At 43.5% G+C, this 19765-nt stretch overlaps 1 protein-coding gene across 1 annotated transcript; it reads right to left on the bottom strand.

The window, feature by feature from the left end:
* Positions 1-10450: 10450 nt before the first annotated feature.
* On the bottom strand, positions 10451-13940 carry OTOR (otoraplin). The gene is made up of 4 exons (XM_063125870.1): positions 13811-13940; positions 13351-13490; positions 12636-12746; positions 10451-10474 (listed from the first exon to the last, which is right to left on the bottom strand). Exons 1-4 carry the CDS (start codon positions 13932-13934, stop codon positions 10451-10453), a joined length of 399 nt encoding a protein of 132 aa, XP_062981940.1. The 5' UTR covers positions 13935-13940.
* Positions 13941-19765: the final 5825 nt, after the last annotated feature.

Below are 19765 nucleotides of genomic sequence, written 5' to 3'. Positions count from 1 at the left end.
CATTCCTACTGTTTGGTTGTGTTTTTGAATGAAACTAGGAGGACATCTAGAGGTGAAAGGATGCAGTTAGTCCATTTAAGTCTAAGGGCTCATCTACACCAAGCAGGATATTTCACTATGAAAGTGGTATGAAAGCAGTATTTAAAAGGCAGGAGACACACGGCTGCTTTATAGCGGTATTGAAGTGCACTGCAGTGCACTGTTGGGGCCCATTGACACAGCTACACCAAGCAGGATATAATGCTATGAAAGTGGCATGAAAGCGGCATATGGTATACTGTGTGTGTCAATGGGCCCCAACAGGGGTCACTGTACTTCAATACCACTATAAAGCGGTAGTGTGGCTCCTGCCTTTTATATACTGCTTTCATAGTGAGCAGTGGTGTGTGTGTGTGTGTGTGTGTGTGTGTATGCACCACCCTCCCTGCTGCTTAGTGGAATATCCTGCTTGGTGTAAATGAGCCCAAAGATTGCTTTCCCCAAATAATTATTACACCTGCCAACTGAAATTGTGGTTGATAACCACTGCCACAATCATCTCTGCTGCCCTTCCAGATCTCAAATCGAGCTACTGACCAGGTTCACACACAATAATATCCCAGAATTTAAAATGACGGATTACTGGGAACAAGGCATCCTGCTGGTCCATGCTGCCTGATCGCTCCCACTGCAAATGGGAACAGCTAAACAAACAGCAGTTGTACTGTTTGTGGCTTGGTTAGAGTTATGTGTGAACCAGGAACCCTAGCTTGTCTCTGCTCTGACAAGCCAGAGAAAAGGGAGAGGCAAGCCAGAATCCCTGGTTCAGACATAACACTAACCAAACCATGTTAACAATAATCCAGAATTTTAAAACATTCTAGGTTACTGATTTGTACAAGCCGTGCCATTGTGCATGTGTTTTAGCTGTATAAACCATTTTAAAAATTTTGCATGTTAGAGAATTTATATTATATTTTTATTATCTTGTATTGTGGTGTGTATTTTTTGTGAACTGCCTGGAGAGCTTCTGCTATTGGGTTGTATGGAAATGAAATACATCATCACCATATTTTTTCCATTCAAGTGACAGATTCTCTGGGGCACAAACCATATAATATAGGGTCAAATCCAACGTTGCACGAGTGAATATCCACTTGCACAATAGGGTCTCCTCAACACCCTGTGCCTGCCCCAAATCTGCTTGCGTAAAGGAGTCCTTGTGCAACAGTACCCCTTTACTCTCCTCCCCACTGGGCCTGCCCCCAAATCTACTCTGGAGAGACCCCCAACCCCCATAGCAAATTTGAGGGGCACTTGGGGGGCAACAGGGAGAAGGAGAAATCTGTTTTCCGTTCTTCTTGCATAGAGACAGCATTAGAAACATAATCCCCCAATCCTGTGGCTTTTACTAAAGCAGTTTGCCCTGCCCTCTGCTGGGATAGCTTCTTGAGAGTAACCCCTAGAGAGCAATAGGAATGGCTGCCTTTGGAACTGTAATACAAATTGGCTCATATTTTCCACTTATAATGACCCTGTTCAGACGACACACTAAGCTACAGTGGTTAAGCGTTTTGAACCAAACATTCCGGCTTAGCGTGTCGTGTGAACCATGATTTAGCAAGTCATTCCTAACCATGGTGGCTACACAGCCATAGTTTAAACATGCTCACTAACCATTTGCTGCAAAGGGTTAGCGGCTTAACCGTGGCTTAGCATGTTGTCTGAACAGGCCCAGGGCCTCCTGTTGTACCCAAGCTGGTAGATCATTGGTCCACAAAGCCCATTGCTTCAGAGCACAGAACAGAAAATAGTGATAGGTTGAAAATACTGCAGTCAAGTAGTCATTTTACTGTAAAACCTAAAGTATAATACAACCACTGGAGGTCAGTGCAAACCTACTGAACAGTTGTGTATAATCTATGAAAGAAGACTCCTAATCTGTCCCATCAAGGACTGTTCAGGTGATGTGAAGGTGGCTAAAAAAGAAAAAAATGCAGAATATAGCTGCACATGACAAAACGGAAAGTGCATTTGTCTACATTAGGACACCATCCTAGACAGAATGTTTAGATGGGAAAAAAAGAAGTCCTACAACGCCCACCATCCCTCCAGCCAGCCATTTTTCTGTCTCAACATGCATAGGATTGTGCCCAAAGGGAATCAAGAGGTTGCTGCAAAATCTAGAGGAGGAGAGGAAAGTTGACATGCCCACACAGCATCCGAGTGTAAGAGAACCTCTCATTTAAACTATTTTGTCACAATGAGGCTTCTTGTGACTTGGCCCCCATGAGGACTTCTGCATGGGTCTGATGCACAATTGACCCAGATAATCTGAACTACAGTATCTGCATTTTTATCAGTAATCTAGAAAATGTTGAGCCCCGATTGCTAAACCTATAAAAAGAACAGGACTGTTGTTGTTAGCAGCAGCAAGGAGAACCTGGCTTAATATACTTACCTAGGACAGAACAGGGGCCAAATCAAAGTAAAAGAGGGTTGTGAAGTGCTTTAAAGGCCCTCAAAAGAAGGATCCTATTGGATGCATATCACAATTGACTATTGGTCCAGTGACTGAGCATTATTGAGTATCATACCAAGGGAGTGTATAGAGATCTAGACTGCAGCATGACACACAAAAACACCTGGTATTCCATCTCTCTCTCTCTCTCTCTCTCTCTCTCTCTCTCTCGTACTGTTTGTATTGGATTATAGTCAGAGAAACCTTGATTTGAGCTAAATCAGACATGCAGGAAAGTGCTCTGAAACCATTACGGGTTGAGGCTGGCACCACTTATCAACTACACAATTCATGAGGCCTGTTGTTCCTCTGGCTATTGTCATTGCAGAAACCAAAGTTCTTGGGTACAATCCGAGGGACCTCCCAGGAACTACTGAATGCCGTATCATCCAGCAGAACTAGAACAACCTGAAACAGCCTCAAATAAACTTTTTGTAGAATTGCAAAATCCTACAAAATCCTTGCAAGCATACAAAGAGAGGCAGATCAGAGAGTTTGATTACTAAACTGTGTGGTGGGGGGAGGTGCTGCCCTATGCAGGACACCTGTGGTGCTCCCAGTGCCCCAGACTTCCATGTGTGGGAGTACAGCATAGCCATGTAAAATGCTATGAAAAATCCAGAATCTGTAGGCTTGAACTGCACAATCATGTGATAAAATCTGAAAATTGACTGCACAATTTGGGCCTAGGCACACTGGATTTTACACAGATGTGCCTATTGCAAGGGTGCACAACCTGGGCCCACACGGCCTTTAACTGTGGCCCTCCAGGGGTGTCAAATTTCTCCCCATTATCCATGTACCCACTGTCTGTACTCTTCACACCTTCCCCAAGAGGTCCTCATACAGATTGCTCTTTCTCCAATGTTCTCTGCATGGCAGTCGCTGGAATGTGAAATAATCATTCTCTCTTACTGTCAATGATGTTACACTTACTCCAGTCAAGGAAGCTTGTAGTCTTGGTTTTATAATTGACTCCTCGCTCTTCTTTATTTCTTATATTGAGGCAGTAGCTAAATCCTGTCATTTTTTCCTATATAATATTGCCAGGATTCGATCATTTTTGTCTGTCTCTTCTGCCAAGACTCTTGTTCATGCATTGGTTATTTCTCGGTTGGACTACTGTAACCTTCTTCTCTCTGGCCTTCCTTCTTCTCATATCAGTCCATTGGTTTCTGTTCACCACTTTGCTGCTAAGATCATCTTCTTGGCTCGCTGCTCTGACCATGTTACTCCACTTCTGAAATCTCTTCATTGGCTTCTAATTCATCTCAGAATCCAATATATACTTCTCCTTAGGGTGACCATATGAAAAGGAGGACAGGGCTCCTGTATCTTTAACAGTTGTATAGAAAAGGTGATTTCAGCACGTGTCATTTGTATATATGGAGAACCTGGTGAAATTTCCTTTTCGTCACAACAGTTAAAGCTGCAGGTGCCCTGCCCTCTTTTAAATCTGGTCACTCTAGTATAGCTCCTGCACCTTTACCTGTGGTGATGAAGAGGAAATTTCACCAGGTTCTCCATATATACAAATGACACCTGCTGAAATCCCCTTTTCTACACAACTGTTAAAGATACAGGAGCCCTGTCCTCCTTTTCATATGGTCACCCTACTTCTCCTGTTGACCTATAAAACTTTTCACAGTCTATCTCCTTCCTATCTTTCCTCTCTCATCTCACACTATTGCCCCGCTCATGCTCTTCGCTCCTCAGATGAGATGTTTCTTACCTGCCCAAGGGTCTCTACTTCCCTTGCTCGGCTTCGTCCATTTTCTTCCGCTGCCCCTCATGGTAGGGTGACCATATTTTGGAAACCAAAAAGGAGGACAACATGGTCGCCCCAAAGTGGGCATGTCCAGTACCAAGGGGGCGTACCCACCCGAACATAGCCTTGGTCACATGTCTGATTTTACAGCACACATTTAAGACAAATCTGTTCTACATAATATCTTAATGTTAAAATCACTGAAATAAAGAACAAGTGAGAGATTCAATGTATCTGAAATTAACTTCACTTACTACTACTTTTGTAGGTTTTGCTGTACTTTGAAGGTTTTGCTATACTCTGTGAGTTACATTCTCCCCTTCCCTCAAATATCTTTTCTGACTGTATCTTCGCTCATTGCAAGCTGCTGTTGTTGTTAACAGGATTTGATACTGGCCCCAGATCTGTTTCAAATTTGGTATGGCTAAAATACCTAAAAGCTATCATGGTGCCAACTTTCAGCTCTTTATCTTTAAAAATGACAGTTTTAAAAATAATAATTTTAAAACCTCATTTTTAAAAAAATTCCTAAAAAAATCAATGGATGGATGGATCTGTTTCAAATTTGGTGTGGCTAAAGCTCTACCTAAATCCTATCAGGGTACAAAGTTTCATCTCTTTATCTTTAAAAATGACAATTTTAAAAATAATAATTTTAAAACCTCAATTTTAAAAAATTTCCTAAAAAATCAATGGATGAATGGATCTGTTTCATATTTGGTATGACTAAAGCCCTTCGTAAGAGCTACCATTGTGCCAAGTTTCATGTCTTTATCTTAAAAAATGATGGAGTTATAAGCATTTTTGTTAATTCCCATTAGAGCTGCTCTTTGGAAAAATCCGGATTTCCCCTCCCCCCTTCCGGATTTGCCATCAAAAAACCAGACAACTCAGGGCAAATCTGGTCATATGGTCACCCTACCTTATGGTCTTCCAGAACATTTGCGAACTACAAGTTCTATTGCAGTTTTTAAAGCTCAGCTAAAACCTTTTCTTTTTTCTAAAGCTTTTAGAACTTGATTTTGATCTTACTTTTATACTGTTAGTTTTACTCTACCCTGTGCCTGTTTGGTGCATTCTCTTCTAGGGGTGTGCACGGACCCCCCGCTCCGCTTCTCTTCCAGATCTGCAATTTGCAGATCGGGCCGCTTCACTCTGCCCCCGCTCCACCTATGTCCACTCCGCTCCACTGCAGAGCTCCGGATCCGGATCGCAGCTCTGTTTCCCCCCCCCCCCCATAGGCTTGCATTAAGCTAAAAAAGTATACAACTTTTTTTCTGTGAAAGTTAGAAACCTCAAGTTGGCACCATGACACCTCATGGAGGTATACACATGCACGCCAAGACTCAAGGCAATCCCATCATCCCCTGATTTTTGGGGAATTTATGAAAATCGGGCACCCCATTCACACCCCTTTCGATAGCTCTGTCAATTTGCACGTTAGAAACCTCAAACTCACCACCATGACAGCTTATCCAGGGATACACATGCGCACCCAGACTCAAGGCAGTCCCATCATCCTCTGATTTTTGGGGAATTTATGAAAATCGGGCACCCCATTCACACCCCTTTCGATAGCTCCGTCAATGTGCATGTTAAAAACCTCAAACTCACCACCACGATAGCTTATCCAGGGATACACATGCACGCCCAGACTCAAGGCAGTCCCATCATCCCCTGATTTTGGAGGAATTTATGAAAATCGGGCACCCCATTCACACCCCTTTCGATAGCTCTGTCAATTTGCATGTTAGAAACCTCAAACTCACCACCATGACAGCTTATCCAGGGATACACATGCACGCCAAGACTCAAGGCAGTCCCATCATCCCCTGATTTTTGGGGAATTTATGAAAATCCAACACCCCATTCACACCCCTTCCGATAGCTCCATCAATTTGCACGTTAGAAACCTCAAACTCGCCACCATGATAGCTTATCCAGGGATACACATGCACACCTAGACTCAAGGCAGTCCCATCATCCCCTGATTTTGGGGAATTTATGAAAATCGGGCACCCCATTCACACCCCTTACGATAGCTCCGTCAATGTGCACATTAAAAACCTCAAACTCACCACCACGATAGCTTATCCAGGGATACACATGCACGCCCAGACTCAAGGCAGTCCCATCATCCCCTGACTTTTGGGGAATTTATCGGGCAGACGTGGACTGTTCTCTGACATTTGGACAGATAAAAAAGGGAAGTGGGCACACTCACAGATGCCATCTAGACCCACAATCATGCCAAGGTACAAGGCAATCCCATCATCCCCTGATTTTTGGCAGGGCTTAAACCTGCAGACAGCTCAATGGGGCCATTTCAAAGGAAATCCCAACATGCCATGAATTGGGGAGTAGAGATAAACCTATGAATCTTCTTCCACACTTGAAAAATGGATTTGGAACTTCCAAAAGTCTAATTGAGCACAGGAAGGACTTCTCCCCCGAGTCAAAGCCAGACACACACAACATCCCTGCGAGGCGGGCAGGGGAGGAGGGAGGGAAGGCAGGCAGGCAGCAGACATTTCTGGGGGCATAAGGAAGTGAGCCAAGGATAACCCAGTAATGCATATAAAATGGAATAAATAAATAAATAAATAAATAAACAAACAAAGGAGGGGTGGAATTAAAATCTGCAGTGTTGCTGAATAAACAAGAAGAACTTTTTTAAAAAGGCTATATTTGTCTTTTACCAGTAATAAGGTGGGGGGTGGACGTGCCCAGATAGGGAATCATCAGCCAATTTAACTGGTCCTGTCTAGGAACCAGTCTTTTAAGAAGCAAAGCTCTCACTTCAACTCATGATAGGCATTGCTCCACCGAGTTACTCTCTTTGGAAGGCTCTGATGGCCCTCCAAGTACAGGAGAGAGTGAGGGCACGTCCACATGCCCTAGGGGAGCTCATCCCCTTGCACCACATCTTTTCAGTTGTTCCCCAAAGTTAGGGTGGGTAGCAGTGCTGTGTTTCTATCTCTTATTATTGGCTTAGTATATGATTTCAGGTTGTGTTTGTGCATTTGTTGGGGCTACTGTTTTTAAAAACTCTGGGAAAAGTCCGTTCAGATGAAGAAAGAGAAGTTCCCAGAATCCCAAGTTACCCATTTTGCCTATCCCCTCCTCCAACTTTGGGATCATGTGATCATGACCGGGAGTTGACTCTGCCCCTCAGCAATCGAAAAGGTAATCTTTTTCCTGCCTTTACCCTACTTTTTAAAAAATTCTAGCAAGCGAACCGCACCATGCAGAGAGCTGAGAGTAGGCTCAAAATCACCCCCAGCCATGACTCTCTAAGCACAAGAAGTTTCAGAAAGATAGATTCAAAAACAACACAGTTATCCCCTTTTCTTTTCCGCAATGCAATCCTATGGGCGAAATGTTTCAAAATGGCGATCAGATCGGTCCGTGAAAAGAGAAGTGCTCCGAAAATGGGCGCTTCTCTTCACTTTGCTTCTAGGGGTCCCCGGTCCACTTCTACTCCACCTCTGGGCAAGGCGGAGCAGGCCAATTCGCTTCTGCTTCTACGCTTCTAATCGGAGTGGAGCACATTCCTATTCTCTTCCCCTTCTTATTGTTTTACTATGATTCTATTGGAATGTAAGCTTATGCGGCAGGGTTTTGCTATTTTATTGTTTTACTCTGTACAGCACCATGTACACGGATGGTGCTATATAAATAATAAAATAATAATAATAATAATAATAATAATAATAATAATAATAATAATAATGCATGTACATGTGTTTATCTATGTAAGAGATATTCCTACAATAGATAAGATTTCTGGTATAGGTAAAGTAGGATATAAGGGGAGAATTTAAAGGGCACTAAATTTCCTGCCCAAATGACACTGTGGTTTAATTTAAAAGGGTCATAGATGGATCCGTTGCCCAATTAAGAAGTTATCCTTGAGTTCCTACCTGAAGTGGCCATTGCCATTGGCACTGGAAAGCACTGACCCATAAGTAACATACACCTTTTTATTAATAAGAAAGACAATATTATACTTACACACGCACACACCACATACCTTATGGAAAAACAGGAAATGCTATCCAGACAAAGTATAGACCATATATTATCAATACAGCTTTTGGCTAGCAGAGGTAAACCACTGCTGGGAGCAACCCCACACCCTACCGGTATTTTCCCTTTGCTTGTATGGTTTTACATTTGAACATGATGTTGTCCCCCAAATGGGGAGGAGCAGCTCATTACTTGGGCGCATAACTTCCCAATCAAACACACGAGGCTGGAGGATTTAACTTAATCTTTTACTTCCAATACTGCAATATGGGGTACTACGGCAAAATGCAAATCAGAGCACCCAGAACAAAGGAATTCCACATGTATATTATAGACTCTGATTACAAAAGGGTGTTAGTCTCTTCATTGGTCAGTGTCATTACATTCTATCCCTTTTATTGGTCAGTGCTGGCTTAGCAAGCTAGGTTACATTCAATAGCAAGTTAAGGTGCATAATTTCAATGAGTCATAGGTTACATTTGAAGCCCCATTGGTCACAGTCCACAATTGAGGAATGCACGTTCAGCATGTAGCCACCCATAGCCACCCATGGCAGAGGGGCGGTCCTTAACCCTTTACCTGGCACATTACATTATTTCACAAGATGGAATTCCCTCTGCAGACATCAATGACATGTGATGAGATTGCTTACTGTTCTTTGATTAGCTACAATACTCTTTTAATCCCAACTCATTTTTAATCATATTTGGCAACGTCTCTCTACAGTTCTATAGAAATTTCCCAACTTGTTCTCTGTAGTTTTGGCCTGTGTCTGGGGCATGAACCTTATTGAGCAAAACATTTTCTCATAATGTTCTCTATTCCCCACGCAAAACTTCCTGCCAGTAAAGGTCAACAGTAAACTTTGGTTCAGATTGATTTTTAAGCTAGAGCTCTTTGAAATGTCTGATATGACCATTGTCTTAATATTGCCTATATGGTTGTCCATTGTGAATATGTGCGTTTAAGTGAGCAGGCATGTCTGTATATGTGTGCACACATGTGAGCAGCCCCCAAACCGTCATCAAGGCCAAAAAGGAAAGAAAGAGGGGCTTGTGCACCCCTGATCCATTGCAATGTTACCTTCGCACATGAGCATATAAGGCATCAGTGCCAGGAACGAAAGGAAACGTTCATTTCCTCATTATACAATCAGATATGCTGAGGGTAGCAACACACACCCATCCTCAGCCCCAGAAGTGCACCCAGGAATGTTTGATGTTTCCAGTACTATAATTAATGAAAAATGAAGATCTTCTGAATGGAGAAAACTCCTCCTGCAATATGTGTACAATCATTTCAAAACACTGCACAATGGTATGGCTTGTGATTCATACAGGGCAGGAATAGTGAACTGAGGGACGGACACGGACACACACACACACACACCTGAGCTGCAAAACACTGTGTGGTCTGCAGGGGCCCCTGAATTATTATTTTTAAACTACAGTTTGCCACCTAAAACCAGTGGCAAACTGTTCTGTAGTGCTAAAGGGGTTAAATTTAGCTTGCTCTGATGCTAGATTGATTGATTGATTGCATTTTTATACCGCCCAATAATCGAAGCTCCCTGGGCAGTTCACAAAGGCTTTAGCGCTCTGTAAGAGCGATGAAGTGCTAATGGTCAAATTTCACTTTAGGATAAGCTAAATTTTAGTCTTTTAGTGCTCTGCATTGCAAAAAGCACCTTTTTTGGGTGCTGAATTTCTATTTGGCAACCCGTCATGGTCCACATACAGCCCACGAACCACTTGTTATAGGCTACTGACAAATGAATCAGAATAAAATGTTTCCCTTTCTGTTCTTATTTAGCAACTCAAAACATATCAGGAGAGACAAAATGCTCAGAGAGATGGTCAAAGTACAGATGAACACAAAGCATTTAGGGTCCTACCCAACATAACGAACCTTTATTTCTTTGAAACAAAGATAGTACAGTAGTTTGAAAGACAACAGCGTTTTGGGAAGTGCAATACAGCAAAGTAAATAAAAATGGCATACAGCTATCCTTTTTAAATGTTTTTCTTCTCTTTTGCTTTTTTTTTTTTTTTTTTTTGGAAAGACCAGTTTTCTATTTTTTCCAAGAATTTGCAGAAGAGGAGGGAGAGGTTTTTTTTTTTTTTTTTTGCTCAGGGCTTCTGAACTACATGCTTCTATTCACAGAAGAAATCAATGGCCTGAAAAACAGATCAAAAAGTGTTTGTTGCTACTTTAATAGCATAATGGGCTGGTTAAGGTGCAACACTAAAGCATAGTTCAGCATTACAAGTCTGAACTTCCTGTGACCGTGTGCAATCTCCTCTCTTGTATTCCAGCATGGCGATGAGAATGACTTTGGAAGCTTTCCCTTCCATTTTAGTTTAACTGCAGCTTGTCATGACATCTGAACCTAGTGATAGTGGAAACAAGCCATCTTCAAACCACAGTTTATGAAGTTGGCTTGTTTTCACTAACTGACCATAGTTTATGATTCAGGCAATATGTTAAATTGTGGTTAATATGAAGTAGGAGATTCTGATCTCCATCCCAGTGATGTATCAGTGGAGGAGAGGAAGCACATGAAACTGGGGCCATAGCTCGACCTAAGGTTTATCCCTGGATCGTCCAGGGGTCAAACCTGTTCATCTAGGTGACACACAGGGGATCCAGTGCTCAGGCAGGGGTGAACCCTGGATGATCCCAGGATAAACCTTAGGTCTAGCTGTGGCCTGGGTGGACTTTAGACTCATTCTTGTCATGCTAGACCATAATTTAGTATTATGTCTGAACACAACCATTGCCTTTTAGGGCGATCTCTATCCATCCTTGTACCAATTACACACACATGCACCATGCTACTGGCATGTGCAGAGAGCTTCTGGAAGAGGCCAGGGATTCTCTCACTTGCACTGCAGTATGAAGAAGCTAAGAATAAGCAAAACACCTCCTGCTTCCCCTTTGTACTTTCCCCAAACTGCTGCAGATGTGATAAGACTCTACCTCTTTTCCATGGCCTTCCATAAGCACAGAGGGATTGAGAGAGGTGAGGTCTGGTGGTCTGACTTGTACAGAGGAGTGAAAAAAGATAGAAACTTGTGAGAAAATCCCCACGTTTCATCTAGGCCCTCTGTGCTTGCTAGAGGGCTGGGGAAAGGGGAAATTTTTAGCTTGTTTGCAGGAAGCATTAGTCGTGCAAAGACACACCAGACACTTCTTCCTGTGGCTTTTCCAAAACTTTCAGCAAGTCAAGAAAACTCCACCTCTCCCCCTAGAAAATATGTAGGGTATGAAGGAGAGACAAGGTCTAGTTTTACTTCTGCGAAGCCATACATAAGGACAGAAAGAGCAGGAGACATGCTTACTTATTCCCGCCCCCTTCCAAACTGCTGTGCAGGTAAGAACCTGTCTGAAGTTGCTGCAAGTCTGACTCTCCAGAGAGTAACAGCTTGTCTACATTAAGGAAAAAACCTGCACCCTTATCAGACTTTTTTCTTCTGAGGTCTTTCCACGTTTACTACAGCTCCTTTAGATGGTGACCAAGGGCAACCATGTGATTTGTAATTGAAAATTTCCCCTCTCAGCAATTCTCCATAATGTTCAATGAAACATCGCCATCTAGTGGCTGAATTATAGCTCAATGCCAACTTTACACATTTGGGAATATCTCACTCTATTTTTAAATAGTGCATTATCTTTGATCTTTTTTAAAGTGAGATTACCAGAAGGTGCAGGAGATGTCCTGGAGATCGGTGTTGTATAAAAGCCCCACAAACTTCCATGAGTGGCCAAACATGAGCATGCAATAAATTGCCCATGTAGAGAAGTTCTAAGAGGCAGGCGCCCCCAGGAAGCAGGCATGTAGAATTGTCAACACCTGGATACAGCCAAGATGCCAGTTTGCCACTTCAGTAAGAGCTAGACCTGGGTTATGTTGACGAAGCCTTCAGGTTTTCAGAACTCAAATAAGGAGGGGTGGGAGAGGTATAATCTTGATATTCCTCAGGTTTTTCCTCACAAAGGAAACCAATTAGGCAGAAAGAGAAGATGTGGCATCCAGCCCAGTCAGGAAAAAGGCTGCTTCTAGCAACAGGATGCAGTTCTGCTGGAAAGCACAGTGCTTAACTTGTTCCCAGAGGAGTGTACCTCTCAGTGTACACAGGGCCTGAGCCAAGTCAATAAGGAACATTCTGCAGAGGTTTATTCAATAATTTCAATGAAGCTAGATTGTCACTCAGCTAGCTTAGGAGAAATATTCCTCCGAATAAGAGAGGTCACTGCTATGGTTATATACCACAAGGTTTTGATGATAAACCCAAACTGAATAATTCAAAACATTCACCCAGCCAGTTCATTCTGTACCTTTGTGGAAATTGTCTTGTTTGCTTCCTGATAGACGTGCTGTTCCGTGACTAAACTCCTGGGGAAATAACTAACAGTGCCCATCTGGTCCTCATACTGTCCGCTATAAACCTGATAGGTTACATCAAACAAATCCAGAATTAAGCACAGCCATTTATTCAGAGTATACTAGCTTGCTTCTTTGTTGAACCAAGGCTTACTATTACATTTTTATATATCGGAGATTATTTTGGCCACATTGAGGTGCTAACATAGGGTGACCATATGAAAAGGAGGACAGGGCTCCTGTATCTTTAACAGTTGTAATGAAAAGGAGATTTCAGCAGGTGTCATTTGTATACCTGGAGAACCTGGGGAAATCCCTCTTCATCACAACAGTGCAGGAGCTAAACTAGAGTGACCGGATTTAAAAGAGGGCAGGGCACCTGCAGCTTTAACTGTGGTGATGAAGAGGAAATTTCACCAGGTTCTCCATATATTCAAATGATACCTGCTGAAATTCCCTTTTCCATGCAACTGTTAAAGATACAGGAGCCCTGTCCTCCTTTTCATATCGTCACCCTAGCTAACAAAACAGATCATTGGTGAGGTAGGACCCAGAATATTCCCCCCTCCCTTGGCCTTTCAAGGACTGTGGTAAAGCCCATCTCTTCAAATTGTGGGTGCTGAGAGTAAATAGCCAAGGAGAGAGGAGATACTATTTAGATTTTCTTACACTTCCAGCCCAGAATTCTCCAGCTCCTCTTTCTTTCACTAGCTTTGAGTAAACGTAGATCAATTGCCCCTTCTTAATATTAATGAATCTGCAGTCTGGTGCTTTGTAGTCATCTTCTGCTCTTGCCAAGGAAATGGAATCTGGGGAAAAAACAAGTATGACACAGACTGGTTTTATAAAGAGTGCAGTGGGGTTGAGGGAAAGGCTACCTTTGTAAACCTGCAAATGCAGCCATACTTCATATCATCAAGAAGCAGTTTGCTCATTTGCACTGCAGCCACAATTCTCCCCCTTCTAAAGCACAGAATGCTTTTGCAGGCAGCACTTTAGGGAGAGATTTGTATATATTTCTTGATAGATAAGGATTAACTCCAGGATGTGGCTCCCGCAAATAAACTCTAAACAAGACTGCGCCTTAAGAGCACACAGGTTAACAAATGAGTGGATGAGACACACTTACATAAACACTCCTCATCAGCACACAGCTTCTCGCTGGCGAGTTTGTCCATAAAAATGCCCTTTACGGTCGGGAAAGTAAATCCAAGACACAGGAGAAGTATCAGCAAACAAACCGTCTGGGACATTTTCTTTTGCCTGTCCGCTCCCTCTCTCGCAAGCAGCTCGCTGCTCCCTCGCATAAATGAAAGGCAAGTTAAGGATGAGTCTCTTTTATAGGAACACCAAGACACATGTGGTGGGGAAATTATGAGGGCTCTCAGACCAATGGAAAGTTATGAAGGCTTAACATTCCATCACTTTTAAGGAGCTGCAAGACTTCTAAGGGACCCTCTTGCTTGATTTTCCAGGGATTCTAAAATACCTCTCTCCACCACACAGACAACTGAAAGTGATGTTCATACCATCACATCAGCCTTTCCCAACCAGGTGTCCTCCAGATGTGTGGGATTTCTAGTCCAACACATCTGGAGCACACCTGGTTGGGGAAGGATGTATTACATCAAGCAGGCTTTGCAGAAGGATGAAAAAGTACCCAGCCCCTGGGTTTGTTTAAACTGCAGTGGTGCAAGCAATTCCTATGTTGGGCATGGATTGGGGAGGGAAGGAGGGAGTAGCAGAGCAACATTGCCGAAGAAAACTGGGGCTAGGGCCTAGGGCCTCCCCCTCCACCTCAGTAAAAAGGTGTTTCAAAGATAGGTTTGTTGCAAATGAGGAATGCAGTATTATATAAAAATAAAACTTTTATTGCCTCAAACAAAAATAGCTTCTAACTAACTTCTCTCCAGCCCTGACTCAGGGATAAATGCCAAGGGATAAATGCCAAGTTCTACATTTAGGGAATAGAAACCAAATGCACAATTACAAGATGGGGGACACTTGGCTCAGCAATACTACAAACGAGAAAGATCTTGGAATTGTTGTAGATCGCAAGCTGAATATGAGCCAACAGTGCGATATGGCTGCAAGAAAGGCAAATGCTATTTTGGGCTGCATTAATAGAAGTATAGCTTCCAAATCACGTGAGGTACTGGTTCCTCTCTATTCGGCCCTGGTTAGGCCTCATCTAGAGTATTGTGTCCAGTTCTGGGCTCCACAATTCAAGAAGGATGCAGACAAGCTGGAGCGTGTTCAGAAGAGGGCAACCAGGACGATCAGGGGTCTAGAAACAAAGCCCTATGAAGAGAGACTGAAAGAACTGGGCATGTTTAGCCTGGAGAAGAGAAGATTGAGGGGAGACATGATAGCACTCTTCAAATACTTAAAAGGTTGTCACACAGAGGAGGGCCAGGATCTCTTCTTGATCCTCCCAGAGTGCAGGACACGGAATAACGGGCTCAAGTTAAAGGAAGCCAGATTCTGGCTGGACATCAGGAAAAACTTCCTGACTGTTAGAGCAGTGCGACGGTGGAATCAGTTACCTAGGGAGGTTGTGGGCTCTCCCACACTAGAGGCATTCAAGAGGCAGCTGGACAACCATCTGTCAGGGATGCTTTAGGGTAGATTCCTGCATTGAGCAGGGGGTTGGACTCGATGGCCTTGTAGGCCCCTTCCAACTCTGCTATTCTATGATTCTATGACTGACTCCTGAGAGTGCTGAGTCACTGACTGCTGTGTCACCTCCTGATTGGGCGAGTATTCCTTCAATCAAAGTCTGTGTCCCTTACTTCCTCTTCGATCTAACTTCCTGTGTGTCTCACTTAGTTCTACCTATTGATACAGCTTTCCTTTTTTTATTTTAACCAACAATGCATTACAAGTCCGATTTACCCCCCCCCCCCCCCAAAAAAAGTTAAACATCGTCTTGTAGATGGTGTGGCTTCTGTACCAGGCGACCTGCTCGAGTTCTTACTTGTTTTCCTATAGGAGATGTAGTTTCTCTGGGGTGATAAGCGGTATCATGGGTATCCCTAGGATGTGAGGACATTTCAACTATCTCCCCAGTCTCTCTGGCAGGGGATTCCGAATGACCTCTTGCCTGGAGGCCAGACTGTGAAGTGGGTGCTCTCTCCTCCTGGAATTGCTGTTCTTGGTGGTGGTTCTGCACACCTGCATTTGATACTAGTTGGCTGCTCCTCCGCAGATGTCTACGTTTTCTTCTGAAGAATTGACCCTCTGGTGTCACCACCTCAAATGACCGTGTGTTCACTTGCCTTTGTACTTCTGCCTTTCGCCATTCCTTGTTCTCTTGCCCTGCTGGCTGAATCCAGACTTGCTCACCACTGTGTAGATCAGGTAGATCTTCGGCCGACTTATTATAATAATGGGCCTGTCTAGATTTTTGTTCTGCTATAAAGTCAGCTTGTCTTTTATGGATTTCTGGCTGCAGCAAATTTCCTCGCATTGGAAGTAAGGTCTTAGTTCTTCGACCCATGAGACTCTGAGCTGGACTCGCATCCAAGCCTTGTGATGGGGTGTTCCTGTGGTCTAAGACAGCTAGATATGGATCTGTCCCAGCTTTCTTGGCTTTGACCAAAATACGCTTTGCTGTCTTGACAGCTGACTCAGCTTTCCCATTGCTCTGGGGATAGGCCGGTGACGATGTCTGATGGTCAAATTCCCACTGTGCTCTGAAGGCCCTAAATTCTTCAGACACAAACTGAGGGCCATTGTCGGAAAATAAAACATCGGGTATTCCATAACGGGCAAAGTGTCCTTTAAGCTTTCTGATAATTGTTCGAGATCGGGTATCTAGCAAGGAGTCTATCTCCCAGAAATTGGAATAGTAGTCCACCGTTATGAGGTAGTCTTTGTCTTGCAACTTGAATAAGTCTACTCCTACCTTTTCCCAAGGCCTCCTTGGAATCTCATGTGGGTGGAGTGTTTCTTTTTGCTGTCTGTCACCTAGAGAATTGCAGATCTCACATTGTGCCATGTAAGTTTTCAGCTGATCATTCATGCCAGGCCAATATACGCATTCTCTCGCTCTCCTCAGACAGCTCTCAATTCCCATATGTGAGGAGTGTATCCTTTTCATTATGTCCAAGCGCATTGCCTCTGGGATGATAGCTCTGTTTGCCCTAAAGAGAATTCCATCTTGCACACTGAGCTCCTCTCTCATTGAGAAATAGGGTGTAGCTTCCACTGGTAGCTGATGTTTGGTCTCTGGCCAACCATCCAGGACAATGCGTTTAACTATCTGTAAGTTGGTATCCTGCTCTGTGCCTTCCTGTATTGCTTGTAGGCGTGGCCGTGAAATGGGTAGATATTGCAGCATATTTATTGACTCTATGTCCTTTTCAACTGAACCATCTTCACTGGGCTTTGAGAGATATGCTCTGCTTAATGTGTCTGCCATTACCAGGTGCTTGCCTGGATGATATTGGATCTGTACATCATACTTTTGCAATCTCATCAACATCCTTTGAAGCCTCTTTGGGGCACTCAATAATGGTTTCCGCACAATGGTTTCCAGTGGCTTGTGGTCAGATTGGACATGTACTGTCTGTCCAAAAGTGAGCTGGTGGAAGCGTTCCATCCCAAAAAGGACAGCTAACAGTTCTTTTTCAATTTGTGCATAACCTCTCTCTGTTTCTGACAGTGCTCTACTGGCAAAAGCAATTGGTTGTTGTTTTTGTAAAAGGGCCGCTCCAAGCCCCTTTTGTGAGGCATCACATTGTAGGACCAGCTGTTCTCCTGGGCTGTAGTACTTCAGTACAGGGGTCTTGGATATAGTATCCTTAATTTTATGAAATGCTTGCTGATGACTTTCTGACCATTGCCATTCTACTTCTTTGTGTGTCAACTGTCGGAGTGGCTCACAGTCAGCTGCTAACCCTTTACAAAACTTCGCCAGGTAGTTTACCATGCCGAAGAATCGTTGCACACCTTTCACATCCTCGGGTCGTGGCATCTCTCGGATTGCCTTAACTTTTCCAGGGTCCACCTTCAACCCATCTGCAGTCAGCAAGTGGCCAATGTAAGGTACTTCTTTCAGTCTTAATCTGGCCTTATCCTGATTCAATTTGATGTTCCTCTCTCTGCACCTCTCCAGAAAATGGCACAACTTTTTGTCACGATCCCTTGTTGCTTCTATTATCGTATCTCCTTCTCCCACAATTAGGATATCATCTGCGATTATCTTCAGGCCTGGGATGTTCTCTAGCTCTTGATTCAACCTGCGTTGAAACACTTCTGGGGCAGGGCTGATGCCCATTGGCATTCGTAACCAGTGGTATCTGCCAAAAGGGGTTGCAAATGTGGTCAGGTAGCTAGATTCCTTATCCAGTTCTATGTGCCAAAATCCATTTTTCACATCAAACACTGAAAAAACCTTGGCTCGTGATAGGTCACATAGAACATCGTCAATGGTTGGCAGGGGATAATGACTGCGTTTTAATGCCTTATTTAAAGGTTTAGGGTCAATACAAATACGAAGTTTTCCAGAGGGTTTCCGTACAATGACCAAGCTGCAGATCCATTCTGTGCTAGTCTCTACTGGAGCAATTATGCCTTTACTTTGAAGGCTTGCTAGTTCCTTCTTCAGTGGTTCTGCCAATGCCATAGGAACTCTCCTTTTAGGGATCTTTACTGGTTCTACTGAAGGATCTACCTCAAGTTTCAATTTCCCTGCCAAATGTCCTTCCCCTTCAAAAACATCCCCAAAATCTTTCAGTATTTTCTCCATAGTCCAAATCCTGGACTGGTTCTGCTCACTGGCTTGTACAGTGTTCAGGATGTTCCTATGTTGCACGTGAATCAATTGCATAGCTTGGACTGCTTTGCTTCCTAGCAGTCGTCTGTGGGCATTCCCTTCCACGATGATGAACTCTAAGCGATAGAGTCTATTATTCTTTGGATTGCGAATCTTTAGCCTGCACTTCCCCACAGGTTTCAGGGTACTGCTATTGTACATAATGAGCAATTGGCCACATGGTTCCAGATCTGTTTTCTTGTCTATTAGAGCTAATGGCAGCACATCGCAGGTGGCTCCACAATCCAGTTGGAAACAAACTGGGTGTTTGTTCAACAACATAGTGGCAAACAATGCGGTGGGGTAGGTTACCTTCTTCCCTGTATTCCCCACTATGTGGACATCATGATTCACTGGACCCAAAGTGAGGCTTAAAACATCCTCACAGTTTTCAGACTCATCGCTTTCATTCTGTATTGTTCTCACAGCCAGCCTATTAGGTTTCTTCTCACTCTTGCACTGACTTTGGAAACGGTTGGGTTTGCCACAACCTTTACACTTCTGTCCATATGCTGGGCACCTTTCTTTTCTCTTTTTGTGTTGTTTCCCACAGAACATACACTGTATTTTAGGCAGTCGTCTCTGAGGCTGCCGGCCCTGCTCATTATACGGACTTGACTGGTGTTGGACTGCATGCACCTGCACCTCATGGGTGCCTTCTAATGTCCTAAGCCTTTCTTTAGTAGCTTCAGCTGCCCTAGCAATCTCCAAACAACGAATCAGTGTTAAATCTGGCTCCCGCAACAGCCTCTCACGGAGATGTTGGTCTGTGGTCTCACAGACAATTCTGTCTCTGATGAGGGAGTCTGTGATAGCCCCAAAATTACAGGTTGTTGCCAAAGTCCTTAGTGCAGTAACATAAGCATCCAGTCTCTCTTCAGACCCCTGCTGCCTCATAAAGAATTGATATCGTTCCATTGCTTCATTTTGTTTAGGTATGCAGTAATCATCCAGCCCTTTTACTAGCTGTTGCAGACTAGAAGTAGTACTAAACCCAAGAGTTTTGCATATCTCTCGCCCCTTTTCTCCAATCAGATAATATAATAACTTTACCTTTTGCTTTTCTTCCTCTTTTGTGAAGGCAAGATCCAGGTACAATTCAAACTCCTCTTTCCAGTTCTGCCAAGCTTGAGCCAGATTAGGCCCAGTGAAATCCAGTGATGGGGGGGGGGGGCTTTCAAACCTTGCTCCATAATGCAAAATCTCAAGCTGTTTTTGTTGTTGTTGTAAATGGGTCCCTGTTAGACTTCTGACACCATGTTTCAA

The sequence above is a fragment of the Elgaria multicarinata genome, chromosome 4, assembly GCF_023053635.1.
Source record: "Elgaria multicarinata webbii isolate HBS135686 ecotype San Diego chromosome 4, rElgMul1.1.pri, whole genome shotgun sequence".
Taxonomy (NCBI): domain Eukaryota; kingdom Metazoa; phylum Chordata; class Lepidosauria; order Squamata; family Anguidae; genus Elgaria; species Elgaria multicarinata.
The sequence above is the reverse complement of the archived record's forward strand: the minus strand, read 5'-3'. Positions and strand labels throughout refer to the sequence as shown.

Bases quoted from the DNA above. Each gene is read 5' to 3' on its own strand.
- OTOR (XM_063125870.1), bottom strand. From the start codon at position 13,934: ATGTCCCAGACGGTTTGTTTGCTGATACTTCTCCTGTGTCTTGGATTT. The intron at 13,491-13,810 runs GTAAGTGTGTCT...TTTTTTCCCCAG, and splicing joins TGCTGATGAGGAGTGTTTAT to ATTCCATTTCCTTGGCAAGA. The intron at 10,475-12,635 runs GTACAGAATGAA...TCTGTTTTTCAG, and splicing joins ACAAGACAATTTCCACAAAG to GCCATTGATTTCTTCTGTGA.